The sequence below is a fragment of the Pocillopora verrucosa genome, chromosome 6, assembly GCF_036669915.1.
Source record: "Pocillopora verrucosa isolate sample1 chromosome 6, ASM3666991v2, whole genome shotgun sequence".
Classification (NCBI taxonomy): domain Eukaryota; kingdom Metazoa; phylum Cnidaria; class Anthozoa; order Scleractinia; family Pocilloporidae; genus Pocillopora; species Pocillopora verrucosa.
In genome coordinates this window covers 8,767,308-8,782,102 of record NC_089317.1, presented here as the reverse complement: position 1 = coordinate 8,782,102, position 14,795 = coordinate 8,767,308, and the positions used below count along the sequence as shown (strand labels likewise).

The 14,795-nt window shown below is 38.2% G+C and overlaps 1 protein-coding gene, 1 non-coding gene and 1 pseudogene across 2 annotated transcripts in view; 1 reads left to right on the top strand and 2 right to left on the bottom strand.

Moving 5' to 3' along the window:
• Positions 1-9,604, top strand: part of LOC131774912 (uncharacterized) — a 69,060-nt gene extending 59,456 nt beyond the window's left edge. The window contains exons 42-53 of the mRNA XM_066168881.1: positions 2,834-2,965; positions 3,365-3,380; positions 4,548-4,587; positions 5,055-5,616; positions 5,757-5,867; positions 6,430-6,620; positions 7,383-7,505; positions 7,610-7,680; positions 7,820-7,860; positions 8,204-8,300; positions 8,540-8,639; positions 8,740-9,604. Of these exons, the coding sequence (XP_066024978.1) occupies positions 2,834-2,965; positions 3,365-3,380; positions 4,548-4,587; positions 5,055-5,616; positions 5,757-5,867; positions 6,430-6,620; positions 7,383-7,505; positions 7,610-7,680; positions 7,820-7,860; positions 8,204-8,300; positions 8,540-8,639; positions 8,740-8,817 (1,562 nt within the window). The 3' untranslated portion in view covers positions 8,818-9,604. The remainder of the gene's footprint in view (positions 1-2,833; positions 2,966-3,364; positions 3,381-4,547; positions 4,588-5,054; positions 5,617-5,756; positions 5,868-6,429; positions 6,621-7,382; positions 7,506-7,609; positions 7,681-7,819; positions 7,861-8,203; positions 8,301-8,539; positions 8,640-8,739) is intronic.
• LOC136282031 (uncharacterized) lies at positions 17-1,894 on the bottom strand (annotated as a pseudogene).
• Positions 9,605-10,138: 534 nt separating the features above from the next.
• Positions 10,139-10,211, bottom strand: Trnat-ggu (transfer RNA threonine (anticodon GGU)). The gene has a single exon. It is a non-coding gene; the product is annotated as a tRNA-Thr (tRNA).
• Between the last annotated feature and the right edge of the window lie 4,584 nt (positions 10,212-14,795).

Here is a 14,795-nt window from a genome sequence, read left to right as displayed (position 1 = left end):
AGCTACAGGTAAATCATCTCTTTTTCCAATACAGCTGGTTTTCATTGAACTGAGAGTTAATTTCTGCATAGGTCCACATGTACGCCGAAATAACTTAACGCATGTCCTCCGGTGACGTATATGACCGGGAGTTATACTATGAAGAAATTCTGTTGCGAAGAAAAAATATTTGACATCCTAGGTGTTGAGATGAAACTAATTTCGCCTGCAAAACATCGGAAACAGGCTTCAAATATTTCATAGTCAAAATACAGCTGTTTCGAGAAAGGTTGTTCAATAAAAGTATTAAGGCCTACGCGACAATGCCGAAAGGCATTATGGGTTGTGGTAGATCCTTGTGTCATCGTCAAGTTCACGAGTTTTTCAGTGCGATGGAAGGCGGAACTATGAATATCTATCTGCGTGTGTTAAAAGAAACAAACAAGGGTAGGTACGACACCTATTCAGTAAAGGGCGTGCCCTTATGTGAAAATGCCAATACCTTGAGAACTGCACAGGGGAAATCACACCCGGGACAGACACAACATTCCAAATTGGGTACTACGCCGACGGAAAGAAAACGTACTCCATATCATCGGAGATCCAGCTTGCTGAGGCGTTATCCTTAGCAAAGAACGGTATTATAACCTTGTGGGTGGACCCACATAAAGACCCTTCAAGAGTTCCTTCAGGAAAAAAGAGGAAAGGCATTGTTTACAAACTCTATAAAACAAGCCACGTTCTGCCGCACTTGAAGCTCAACATCCAGGGTTCTTTTTTTCAGTCATTATCATTTTCTAAAATTAGCCAAACCCAACTGCAATACTGCGCTGACTGAAAGTGAAGAAGATGGCGACGAAAAAAGAGAGAGTAGCTATGACGCTTGCTTGTCGAGATTGCGAAAAGAACACAAGCTTCTAGAATTCAAGTTACGATGCTGGGCACGAATGATGGGGAGGAAAATTTAAATTTCCCGCGGATCACTTCCAGTCAGTTGAGGTAAATTTAATCCTCGTCATTAGAATACACCATTTTAATTTTGTAACGTTGTCGAAATATTAACTTTAAAGTAGGAGCCAAATTCATGATTTACATGAATAGTAACTGTTGTAAAAAAAAGTCATTAAAAATACTCTGCATGTCGAATGTAGTTTTTGATTTCTTCATCCGTGAATTGAAGAAACGTTTCTTCGACCATAAGTTCTGGATCTATGCAAAATTGCCAGGCTACATCGTTTTCCCTGATCCAGCTCTTTACTTGTGCAAAACGTTCTTCACACGGCATGAAATTAGGACTGTGGGGTGGAAGAAAAAGAACAATCGCTCCCGTTGCATTAATTGCGTCAATCGGTGCTTGCGTGTGGTGGATAGTTGCATTATCTAAAAGACAAATAAGAAAGGAAGAAATCAATTTATGGAAGCGGGCTATTTACAATGATTTTTTTTTAACAGAGAATTTGGACAAGGGTGGAAACAATTATTTAACAATTCAATCAAAATCCTAATATTGCCAAAGATTCTCTTGTACCCGTTATGACCACTGATCGCGGGTAGATTCCATTAAATGGAAGCAAGTTGGGGCATAGCTTTTCATCCACAAAGTCTTCAAATGTTGCTCCATTGACGTTCCCCTGATAAAGGCCAAGATCAATCATTCCTTCTGTACAAAGAATGGGAATGGCTGTTATGCGCGGTCCCCAGTTCTGCGCCATACGTTTCACCTCAGCTCTTTTACCGATCGGGCTATAACCATTTGTACGTTAAGTCTTTTGTCCTGATAAAATAAAATAAAAAAAAAAACAAAGTGATACTACTAAACGATCAGGGCTAAATAATAGTAAAACAGGGAACAAAATGTTGTGTTAGACAACAAACAAACACACACAAATCCGCTTTCATCCAAGAACATCAACATCTCGGGATTCAGGAGACAAGAGGCAGACCTAAAAAGTACTCTGTCTGCTTCAGATCTTTGTAGGGAAATTGTTGTCAGCTTTAAAATGAGTGATTATAACTATAATAATAATAATCAAACACGTTTTTTCTTAAATTTACATAAGCTGGGAAAAATCAAAACGTAGCACTGACAAGAAATATTTGACAAACTCTCTTTCGGCTAAAACGGTTCCGTTTCAAATACAGCGATATGCTGGAAAGAGCACGTTCTGACCCTGTCTGTTCGTAGATATTCAGTGCAATTTTTGAGAGGGTTTTTTTCCGGGTGGTCAAGTACCGCTTCCATTATTAGAAAATCCGCGTGTGGATGCAAAAAAAAAACTTTGTAACGGTGGTCCCAAAGTCTCTGCTTTCATTTCACCAGAATTTAGGCATTTTGATACGTAGCGAAGAATGGTTTTTGGCGACATGTACAAAGCAGCCGCTACCTCGTCAACGCTGTATCTTAAAAACTCTTTCATCCATATTAACCGCCATCTCAAGTATTCGCTGTATGGTCGAAGCATGGTTCTGAGATTTTATTGAAATTTATTAGATGTTTCCCAAAATACCTTTGGGCATTGTCGCGTACGCTTTAACACTTGTTTTTGGACAACCTTTGTCGAAACAGCTGTATGCAGGATGCGCGCGGGAGATTTGGAGAGCACCAGGGAGCGTAAACGTTGCTTTAGGCGCACGCGAGTGCTCCCTAAATTTTCCATTTACACTCATACTTAAATATACGTACAGCAAGAAGTATGAACTATACCTCAATATAGTAATTGTTTTCTGGTCTCGACACGTAGACTCACTTAGTTGTTGTGATGAACTGATCGACTTTTTGATCATTTAAGTAACGGGCTGATGATATGAGGGCTTTGCTTCTGGAGAGATGAATCTCAAATTTATTCCTAATTAGTTCCTGTTCCTAGTCCTGTTCCATCTGAACCAACGAAAGTTAATAAAGATGCTATTTATGGTTCAGTTATTGGAGTCCTTGCCTTGGTGTTTGCAGTTTTTATAATTTTCAAATCTTGGAAACATTGGAAACGTAAGTAGAAATGCTAATTTTAATGGAACATACCTAGGGTTAGAGGGTCTCAGAAGGGATTCTTACTCGTCCGAGCTAAATTAAATTCAAAAGAAAGAAACCCAAAAAGGGGGTTGAGAAAGAATCAGAGAAAAAAGAAGAAATAGAAAGAAAAGTAGAGACCAGAGGGCTAGGCAAATGTGCATCTCGGTTAAATTTCAGACCTCCTGACAAAGTGATTCCTCTGAATTTATGCTGACACCTATAATTTCAAAGAACATAGATTGCGGGTGATTATTTACTTGCAAAATGTTCCATTCATATCCGGCATATCAATGGTATAAGGAAATTATAACCATTAATTGATAAATACGGCCGCTCTCTGACCTATTTCACTATTTCTTTTCTTGCAATTTTCAGGTCAAAACAGAGATCGGTAAGATAAAGTTAAATATCTGGCTAGTAAATAAAAAGCAGAGAAAATGTAATTATCTGTATGTCTGAAATGGGTTTTGCAAGCTTGTACTCATACAACAGTGGAGGTTACTCCTACATGTCCCCAAAAGTCGCGAAGTGGTCAACAGTAAGCAAATAATTATCAGCCTTGTGCGATGGCCTTAAGGGAGTCTTTTGCAGGCATGCGAGTCTTATGATAATGACGTTGGCTCCAAAATACAAAATACAAAATACACCCACAATTTGCAGTGATCAACAGAAAGCAGATAACTTATATATAAAATAATATATTTTTATATGTATATACCTGCTTAGATTAGCAATAACGTGCCCGCTGTCTTACAAGATTGACAGTCAGGCTCGTTACTTGCCACAGCTTAGCTCGAGGGTAAACATTATATGGTTGGAAGGTGGTTTTGACTCCAAAGCAAGGGGCTTGAGAGGGCTTGCCAACACCCGCCTTCCAGAATTTCGCTTGAAGGGGCGTCAACCTGGCCGATGAGAACAGAGCGGGCTTTATGTCTTTGCCAGCAGTTGGGAAGGGTAGGTTTTGGACTCTTCAAAATATCCTAGTTTGCTAGTAGTTTGAGAGAAGCTTTTTTAAGCTTACAATGGAACCCCGCTAACTCGAACCCGGTTAACTCGCACTCCTAATTAATTTGACTCTCCCTTTGCTCAAATTTACCCTGATAGCTATAACCCTAGAGGGTTGAGGGTGGTTTAGTTTCAAAAGGATCGGATTGAGGGGTGGGGTTTTTGAGATTGCAAACACCACCCGGCCAGGGCTACAGCTTAAGTGCAGACATCGCAGCCTTTCTCAAGCCCACTGCTTTAGAATATCAATCACCCTCCAACCACAGGGACTTCATCCACTAACTAAGCTGTGGCAGGGCCTGAGTCCGACTGTTAATCATGCAAGACAGCGCTCACGTTTCTGCAAATCCAGGCAGACATATACATTTACATAAGATTGTATGTAAAACGATTACTCGTCAGTTGTTGAAAACTTGTGTAAGTTCCTTTCTTATTGTTCGTGTTGTTTCTTAAAATCATCTTACGTGGTCCAAGTTAGGTGACAGTGATATCACACGATCCCTACTTTTAAACTTTCTAGAACTGCTGTTTCCAATGTTTGATTTTCTTTCAGAACGCATGTGGTCCATCAGGAACAATTTTGGCCTCAAATTGTAAGTAAGAAAATCGGCCAAAATGCTGTAAGTTTGAATTCTATCCGTATTGGCATAAAGTAGATACCTACGGTTTCTTTTAAAGTTCTAGCGATTGCACTGATGTTGAATGAGTACCAGTAGGGTGATCTAATAGAAATGTACTCCAAGAAGAGCAGGCATGCAATGGTAGTTGGCCATGAATCATTCAAACGAATTGGAGGAAATATTAATGCCTTCTGCAGTTCTATAATATTCCTAGCTAAAATTGATCTTTTTAGCTACTAATGAAAGATCCTCTCGGTACTGATCCACAAATGAATCTATGACTTTACGATTATTTAAATACCGGTATAAAGTTAAAAAATTTTCCATAAAACATGATGAGACTACCAAAGAAGGCGAATCACTTACTTTGTAATCCTCAGTTGTTTAAGTGTGATGTCAGGGTCTTGCTAAGTGTGGTACGTTTTTCTTTTAAATTACAGAACGAGGCACTTGAAATCGAACACAGCCATGTTGATGATGTCTTGCATCGTGACTTAGAACCTCACTTGAGTGAAATAAGATTAGAGGAAAGGGAACACGCAGAACCAACGCAGAATAATTTAGAAATAAACGAATTCGCACCACTTAATCAGGCAACCTGCTCATGGGAAGTGGGAAGAGGAAATGTAATCATTGAGATGAACATTGGAGGTGGTAGGTTCGGTCAAGTCGCTCAGGAAACAGTCAGTAACTTGCCAAGGAGAGAGGGAAGAATAAAAAGCGATGATAATGTTGTATTGCATCGTGACTCAGGACCTCACATGCCCCTGAGTGAAATAAGATCAGAGGAAAGGGAATACGCAGAACCAACGCAGAATAATTTAGAAATGAACGAATATGCACCACTTAATCCGGCAACCCGCTCATGGGAAGTAGAAAGAGAAAATGTAATCATTGAGAAGGTTATTGGAGGTGGTGCCTTCGGTCAAGTCGCACAGGGAACAGCAACTAACTTGCCAGGAAGAGAGGGAAGAATAACGGTGGCCATAAAAATGCTACATGGTATTCTACTTACACAAAATTCGTTTAGTTCTCAAAACTCACGCACGTTTTGTCATAGATTTAAATATATATAAAATTTCTGAAATGCTTGCTTAATTTTATGGCGGTTTTTTTTTTTCCTTTGGCATAAAAAAATCTAGGTGACGGTGCAATCGCAGAAAGAAACGATTTGCTGTCAGAGCTCGAAGTTCTGAAGAAACTCAAACCTCATCCTCACGTTATCAAACTGCTGGGATGCGTCACTGTATCAGGTAAATAGAATCAAGAAACAGTTACATTACACAAAATTTTAGATCCGATTAATGGCATACAAAATAAAATAATGTTTTCAAATGTTTGACCTCAAAATGCTTTTTTATCCTTTGAAATCATCTTAATGCCATGCTCCAACATTTTTGCAGATTCATTTAACATTATTTTAGTATGATGCCGGAGCTTAAACGTTACCCACCGTTTTATTGCTCTTTCGATACGCAAACCTTTCTTCATTGCTTATCTCAACGGTCTAGATCTGTACTGAGGATGATAGACATGATCCTTGAGTAGGACGTCGTTGGCTACGAGCTCGCTGCTATTCCATTTTAATCTAGCGGAGGGTATTGAGGCAGACTGATTTTTTTTCTTTGTCTGGTCCTTGTGACAACTGTGTTTCCTTCCAGGCATCCAATTAACAATTCTTTTTCTATAACTTAGTTAGTTAGTATTGTCCGATACATTTCAATGAATAAATATTATTCATTTTTAACGCGAGTCCTTCTGTTTTCGTACTAATTTATCGTAATATATGAATGCTTTTTTCTAAATCTTTTACAGATCCTTTGCTTGTAATAATCGAGCATATCCCTTATGGAGATCTTTTGGGTTATTTAAGGAAAAGCCGAAGTATCAACGATGATTACTACAACGACCCGGATGTTAAGCCACAGACAAGTCTGACTTTTCTGCAGTTGATGAAGTTTTCTTGGCAAGTAGCTGATGGCATGAAATATTTGTCGTCTAAGAAGGTAATGTTCTTTAAAAAAAAAGAAGAAGAAGAAGAAAAGTAACAAATGATATCGGATTCTTTTCCTACCTAAGAAACCATGTAATCTTTGTTCCGCCATTGATAAGTATGTATCTAATTTATTGCTTTCTAAGAGCTCAAAAACAAGCCGAACCGTTCAAAACTGTCTTCAAAGTTGACTTTGCATCTGTCATCTGAAAACAGTTCAAAAACTTGAGTGCTTAGGCCCTAACGGAGGGAATTATTGCAGTGGGAGGTTCTCCAATACTGCGGTTACCTTAAAAACATACACAAAAAAACAGATACAAAAACAAATTAGTAGGGCTGAACGTCACAACTATGCGGGTGGGTCGCCAGCATATTCGTATGACGTGTCAAGTATAGTTCATTGTAATGAGGTTTACTGAGGTTTAGTTTACCATAGCAATTATTCAATTCACGGAAGTAGGATTCGGATCAAAATTGCTTGATTTTTTGCATTCAAGTGCGAAAATGTCATGTATGACATCTTCCAGTTATAGTTATCCTGGAATTATGATATCATAAATAGGAAGTTACAGTATCTCGATGAAAATTGATCTTACCCCTTCAGAAAGTTTTAAAAAAAGTAAACAATTAATGAAGAAAAGATAGGTTTACGAACGTGTTGAAAAAAAGAAATGAAAAAACAAGAACTCCGCTTTGTTGCACATTTGCAGAACCTAACTCTAGGGTAGATTACAAGGGTGAAGTAACGATGAGTTATTTGCATTACGTTTGAAAGATTATCCACCGAGATCTTGCAGCCCGCAACGTCTTGGTTGGTGAGCGAGAGAGATGTAAAGTAACTGACTTTGGAATGGCTCGAGACGCTGGCTGGGAAGGTGTCTACCAATGGAAAACAGAGGTATCTGGAAATCTAATTTGATAGAAATACTCAAAATGATTTTACAACCTCGCTCTTCGACATTTTTTCTCACAAATTTTCTTGTAACTTGCAACGGATGAAAGCGAAGAGTGCCGACGAAATGGACGGCTTTTGAAGCACTCCAGTATGGACAATATACCACGAAAAGTGATGTGTAAGTATTAAACTGTCCTGTAAACTTTTCAAAGCTTGAATCTGGCTATAAATGTAATATCTTTTGTATGCGTTAAGACAGTATCAGCATATCATTACTCATGAACAATTTTTTATTTGGTTTGTTATCTTTAATTTAGGTGGAGTTTTGGAATTGTGCTTTACGAAATCTTCACGATCGGTATGTGAGTTTGCTCGAAAAGAAATCGCTCTTAGTCATCCCTTTAAGATCAAAGTTAAGAAAATTTAATTTATTGAGTTTTCCTGTGTAAACTGTCGCTGATAGGTTTTCCTTTTAAGTTTAGGAAGAGAGAAGAATGAGAGGTAAATTTCTTACATACGCTGATGGAAAAAAGGAACGTTGCAGACAGACTCCTTTCTAATTCCTAACCTATCATGCATTGTTCAAGTCAAAAATATGACTGGCCAAAGTCGTAAACGCCTCGTTTTAAACTACAAGATCGTCACATTAAAAGTTAAGAAAACTGATCAAATTAATTTAATGTTTAACTTCTTCACTTAAGGTGGCTCGCCTTATCCATCTTTTAATGGGCAACAGGTGATACAACTACTTCGAAAGGGTTACAGAATGCCAAGGCCACGACACGTGGATAATGCTTTGTAAGTACCTGGTTATGAATTTTAATCTCCTGATTATTTAAATTATTGTTCATCCTTGAGTTATTCACGTGGTTTATATATTCTTTTTATCGCTTCTCATGATCGATAAACTTTCAACGGTAAAAAAAATAAAATCCTCCTTTACAATAGATCATCAACAGCAAAGAAAGATATTTAAAATATGGTGAAGTAAATCGAGAACCTTTCAACTTCATGAAACCTTTAATCCTAATTTGTAGGTACAAAATCATGCAAGACTGCTGGCGAGAGAATCCCGATGATCGTCCAACCTTTGAGAATCTTAGGAAAGATTTGAAGGAAATGGAAAATCAACATCAGGTGAAATAAAAAGCAAATGATATGGTAATTCAAATGCTTTGGGTTTGTTTGGTTGATTTTCGTCTTCTTTTTTTTTTTTTTTTTTTTTTTTCTGGCAGAGGCTTATCAATATGCAGTTCTGCGACAACAAGCTCTACGAGAATTTGGATTGAGTTATTTCTCAAAAAAGACTCGGTAGCATAACCAGCTATGAATGTGGAAGATTTTTGAGAGTGAGAACTGATTATGGAATTGACAATTACCATTTTTCATTTATTTATGTTCTTAAGTATATGCTATATCTAATGGTTCTTAGGACTACGGTTAAAAAATTTTGGCCATTTTACGGCTAACGGTTAATTTTTTTCCCTCGCGATAAAAATAAAATTTTTACGGTTAGCTTTTTTAACGACTAACGGTTAAAATTTGACAATTTAGCGGCTAATTTGTATTTGCCATTTTATGACTCACGGCAAACCCCACTGAGACCATCAAATTTATTTTAGACCGACTATGTTATTTCTCTATGTTCATACTTCAGCATAAAGTTACATTGAAACTATCTTTTCTTTCTTTATATCAAAATACCAGGTCCCATCGATTTCATTACCTATTTACCCGAGTATTTACCCTTAAGAGTCTAAAGCTTAATTAAAAAGTAATGAATATCTCAATATGAACAATATAACAAAAGTGTTAGTGTTAACTGACAGTGTAGGAAAAATACAAACGATAATTTAATCCTGTCAAGTCTACAGCCTGAATTTGATTCACTCTCATTTTTTACTCTAAAAAGATAAGTTTCAACTTAAGATATAGAGGTTTGTTGTATCCGAATGAGGCTAATAGTCATTTCATACGTGAGACACCGGTCGAAGTTAAATGGTGCCACTATTTTTCTCATTAGGAGCCTGTATGGTCACGCTCACGCTTTCATTAAAAAGGACATTAACGACAATCCTTATTTTACGATGGTACGCGTTGGCGTTTGCAGGGCCAGAAAAAAAAGCCGCACGGCCCCGCGAGATGTCAGATAAAAGTAATAAAAAGTAGGAAAGAAAAGAAAGTACGAAAGAAATATGATTGACTGCGCAAGGTTGGGGATAGAGCTTTAGTTTGGATAGAAAAAAAAATGAAACAGAATTTGGGTCAGTAACACAAGATTGCTATGCAATATGCAGGTAATTTAGTGTTAACAACTGGGTTGAAAACGTAAATTAGCCACCGTAAAGGGTAAAAAAGCTGACGTTTCGAGCGTTAGCCCTTCGTCATCGCTCTGACGAAGGGCTAACGCTCGAAACGTCAGCTTTTTTACCCTTTACGGTGGCTAATTTACGTTTTCAACCCAGTTGTTAACACTAAATTACCTGTTATACTCTCCCACCGACGCAGCACCACAGTTTCTTTAGAAACTTACCCCTTTATTCATGCTATGCAATATGACCTCATGAATGAAAGTGATCCTCGCAGTAATGTGCACTACTTAGGCAGTAGTGAAAATAAGGCCTGAAAAAAAATTCAGGCCTGTATGGGATTTGAACCCATGACCTCTGCGATACCGGTGCAGCGCTCTACCAACTGAGCTAACAAGCCAACTGGGAGCTGGTCATGATGGTGGTTCTAATATGACCTCAATGGGCCGTTTAGTTATATTCATTAATGATAATTTTCCTCCACACCGTCTGTTCAACACCAAGTTTCAAACACCCAGAATGTGAAACTGCATGTCGGAGTTCAATGCAGAGGTGATGTAAACAATTGTCAGTGCCATAGTAAAGCCAATTTTCAATGCCTTCGACCATCCATCTTTATGCGCAGTAACTAATATGCTAAAGAAAGGCAAATGTGTTATGAGATAAGATACTAAATAAAGGCCATTGTTGCAACTTTTTGATGACAACCTACATTTGGCGTATTGATCCTGTGCATATGCATATTGGAGGGAGTTTCAAGTTGTTGCTGAACCTGCATCAGATATCGTCGGATCCTTAGATAATTCTTAACATTAAGTGGGAGAGTTAAAAACATGATGACCAGATGAGTATAACGTGCTGAAATACGGGGAAATGTTACGGAGACCGCGAACCAATTTAAACGCTGATCTTTATTGCAATTGTTTACATTTTCTCGTAAACTGGAATCAATAAATTAACAGGAACTCGTGTAAGAATGCGCGTGGCGATTAACAAACGAAATACAATGAAGATAACTGACACAATAAACATGCGATAATAAACGAAATATCAAAATGAACCCGATGAGCTTGCCCCGAACTTGGGGCCTGTTTACATGGAGGTGGGGGACCTCAGGTAGGTGAGGTATCCCGCCTAATTGGGGTAACTCGCCTGTCCCTATAATTTCTTATTTTATTTTGATCACGTTTACATGATACGTGGGGTGACCCGCCTAAGCGGGATTCCCGGTCTGCCAGGTAGGGTAACCCTATCAGCCGGGGTGACAATTTGCCATGTAAACGTGTCAAGGTGAGGTAACCCGCCTAACCGGGGTCGCGTTCATGACGAAAAGCTCAAAAGCGAAACATGTATGTTTTAAAACTTTGTACATTTCCTAGCCGTCTCACGGCAGAAATCATCAGAAACCGCAACGGACACACAAAAGTGTAAAATGTTAACATTTCGGAATATTTAGCGTTGTAAATCGACCATATTTGGTTTCCCACACTATTCCGTATAACGTATTAAGTCAACGATTCCTTGCGAAACCAAACACCGCGTAACACAACGCGTGACGCTTTCATTAAGAAATACATATGTGTCCGAGAATTAAACTTTCGTCTTTTTCGAGATGTGAGCTTGGGACGCCTCTGCTCAAATTCCTTAATTGTCTCGCCTTTCAAAACAAGAAATTCGTGGAACAGAGCAACATCGTGTTTGGCCTTTTTCTTGGTGTTTTCATTTTCCTGTCTGTCTATGAACTCTTCTATTTATGAATCTAGGCTCTGAAAATAGTTAGTCCGATTTGAAGCCATCTTTCAAGAGAACAATGCCCTTACGGTCTTCGAAATGTGCTATTTATCAGTCAAGAGGAGCGGTGAGCGAGCGACACGGTTTTTTTCGCTAGTGAAAATAATGATATAGCCAATCAGAGCGTCCATACTTCGTTTTTCACTAGTGAAAATAATTGTATGACCAATCACCTGGCTTCTCTAGCGCGAAGACACTATTTTTATCTCGATGCTTTTTGGCGCGTAAATCTCGGTATGTATTGTTGTAAGTGTCAACGCGGCTAACTGTTGTAAGTGTCAACGCGGCTAAAAATGGTACAGTTTTGGATAACTTGAGCGTGAACATCATATATATATATGATGTTCACGCTCAAGTTATCCAAAACTGTACCATTTTTAGCCGCGTTGACACTTACAACAGGATGTAAACCAAAGAAAACGAAAACTTGAGAAGCGCTGTGTGGTGACGTTTTGTAACAAAACAAATGCAGACGGAGTCAACCTTCACGAGTTTCGTCAAACCCTGGATGCTGGACAATACATCTGGCTTCTGTTGTTACATCCTCCAAATTTTTTTCCACATCTACTTCTTGGCAAAAGATATTTTCTTTCTCCCTCCACATTAATAGGCAATTTCCATACTGATACCTTGTAATAAAAAAAAAATCAGTGAAATAGCCATTTTTTTCACGATTTTGAACAGAAGAAATAGAGAACACAAGTTGTATGACTGATTTTACCAAAAGGGACAGTTATCAGCTCTGTAGCTATCACAAACGTGAGAGATAACTCAAAATTCAGATTATAAACAAGGTTCAAAGACAACAAGTAAACAACAAGTTAATATTAAGTGGGTGTTCAATTCTACATGTGCGAATGCTATACATTTTTTGCTACATCGTGTTTTTAAGTAAAAGCCGAGAAATCTTTAACCGTTCGCCAATCAATCGAGTGGAAACGTGTATAATCTATCCAATTCACCTCCACAAGCGTGTATGTTTATATTTTCAGTCAGTGAAACCTTAGCTTCGGAAGGTGCGTGCGTGTAGCCAGTAAAAACACTGCACTCCCATGGTATTCAAGAGTCCGCAAATTTGGTTTTCTTTATTTGATCGCTACCACATTTAATGAGCGACTGATTTTCAGATACTTTATTTACAAGCGTAAATGCACTCCCCATTCTCGTTTTCTTGATTGAGGCGGCCGCAGCTCCTCTTCTGACTTTTGCGCTCTATTTTAGGTTCGTCCTGGTGGCTCAAATCGCGAGGGCATGATTCTATCAACAGCTTCATAAACCCTTTCATTATGTTCACCTTCCATCGAAGCCTCAAAATTCCGAATAATCAGACCCCAAAATAAACTGCTTTCACCCGAACTACTATGCGCCATATTTACTTTGCTTAAAGTGCCCACGTGTGACATATAAGATCACATGATCAAAATCTAAGCGTTTACCGCGGATGACAGTTTTCCCGGCGAAAAAAGGCACAAAGAGGCATTCGAAGCACCTTGTATCTGTTTCTATGCGTTTCCTAAGTTACCTTTTAAGTTTGGATTTCTCGATAGTCAGTCCTTTGGAAAAATTTTTTTTTATAATGATGTGATGCTCTGGGTTCACTCGCTGCGCTCACTCGTGAGTTATCGAGTTAAACACTCGAAGAGAAATCCTATATATATATATGCATGCTCACTAGTTTTTCTAGTTTGAGCACTCTGGCATGGCTTAGATGATCCCACATATGTGAGATCACTTGAGGTGACTATATAGTCTTTCCTCCATCCTAGCATCAGCACTGCACTGATGAGGCCCAGAAGGCCGAAACAGTACTGTCTGCAGTTAGTTATATATATATATATATATATATATATATATATATATATATATATCCACGCGCACCCACCAATTATTATCCAATCATGATGGAGTCTTGGTATGATTTGCGATGACTTTTGGAAACCATCTCACGCACATGTTGTTTTTAGACAGCTCGCCTTTGATGGAGCAAAGGAATCACTTTTCTCTGCCGCATTTGGAACATGGGACATAGGACATGGGACGGCTGTAATGTGGTTTGATGATGTGGGACGTTATGGCTCAAGAATACGGTATTCCGTTGTAGACACAAAGGATGGAGAGGGAGCAACTGTGGACACTGGGAATATGTTAGTGTGCGTTGTGATTCCACCTGGTGAAAAACTTATTTTTAAATATCTGATATGAAAGAGAGATACAATTTCTAACTTATTTCTTCTCTTACCTATCTAGCAATAATTGCTTTCCCTTGAATAGCCTTATTTAATATAAACGGAAACAGTGCATTGAAGGCGCGCTTTGATTACTTCTCCCAGCTCCGAACCCCCTAAAATGGGTAAATACAAACTCTCTATTGTATTTACCCATTATACCTAATTAAGTCTGATAAAGTACTGAATATTCACAAAATCTAAAGAGATAATTTTTTTTTTCTTAACCAGAACTGCTTTTTTTTCCCTTTAAATTGGAGAGCTTTTAAAACTCCCTAAAATTTCGATTTGAGAGAGAGGCTTGTGTAATCTAGATATTCTAATTTTTACAGAGGATATAATATTCTAGTTAATTTTTCGAATTTTTTGGTGCTTTCCATTGGCAGTTAGTTTGTCGACAAAGTAAAAGTGCGACTACACTGTTGGTAAAAACTGTTCTGAAAAGGCTCCTTTATATTCGTTTATATTACTAACCTAACGTGCACTGTTGAACGCTTTGTTTAAGACTATAACATCGTTACATTAGAAGTTAAGAAAGCTGATCAGATCACTTTTATGTTTAACTTCTCCCTTTAGGTGGCTTTCCTTGCCCATCTTTTAATGGGCAAAAGGTAATACAACTACTTCAACAGGGCCACAGAATGCCAAGACCACGACGCAATGATAATGTTTTGTTAGTTCTTGGTTATGAATTTGAATTCTACTAATCAACTTATTATACATTTCTTTAGTTACTCACGTGGTCATGATTCATGATCGATAAACTTTCAATATTAAAAATCCTTCTTTTACAATAGATCACCAACAGCACCTCATGAAACCTTTAGTCCTAATTTGTAGGCACAACCTACAAATTAGGCACAAAATCATGCGAGACTGCTGGCAAGAGAATCTTGATGAACGTCCAACATATGAGAAATGTCGGAATAATTTTAAAGGAAATGGAAAATCAACACCAGGTGGAGACA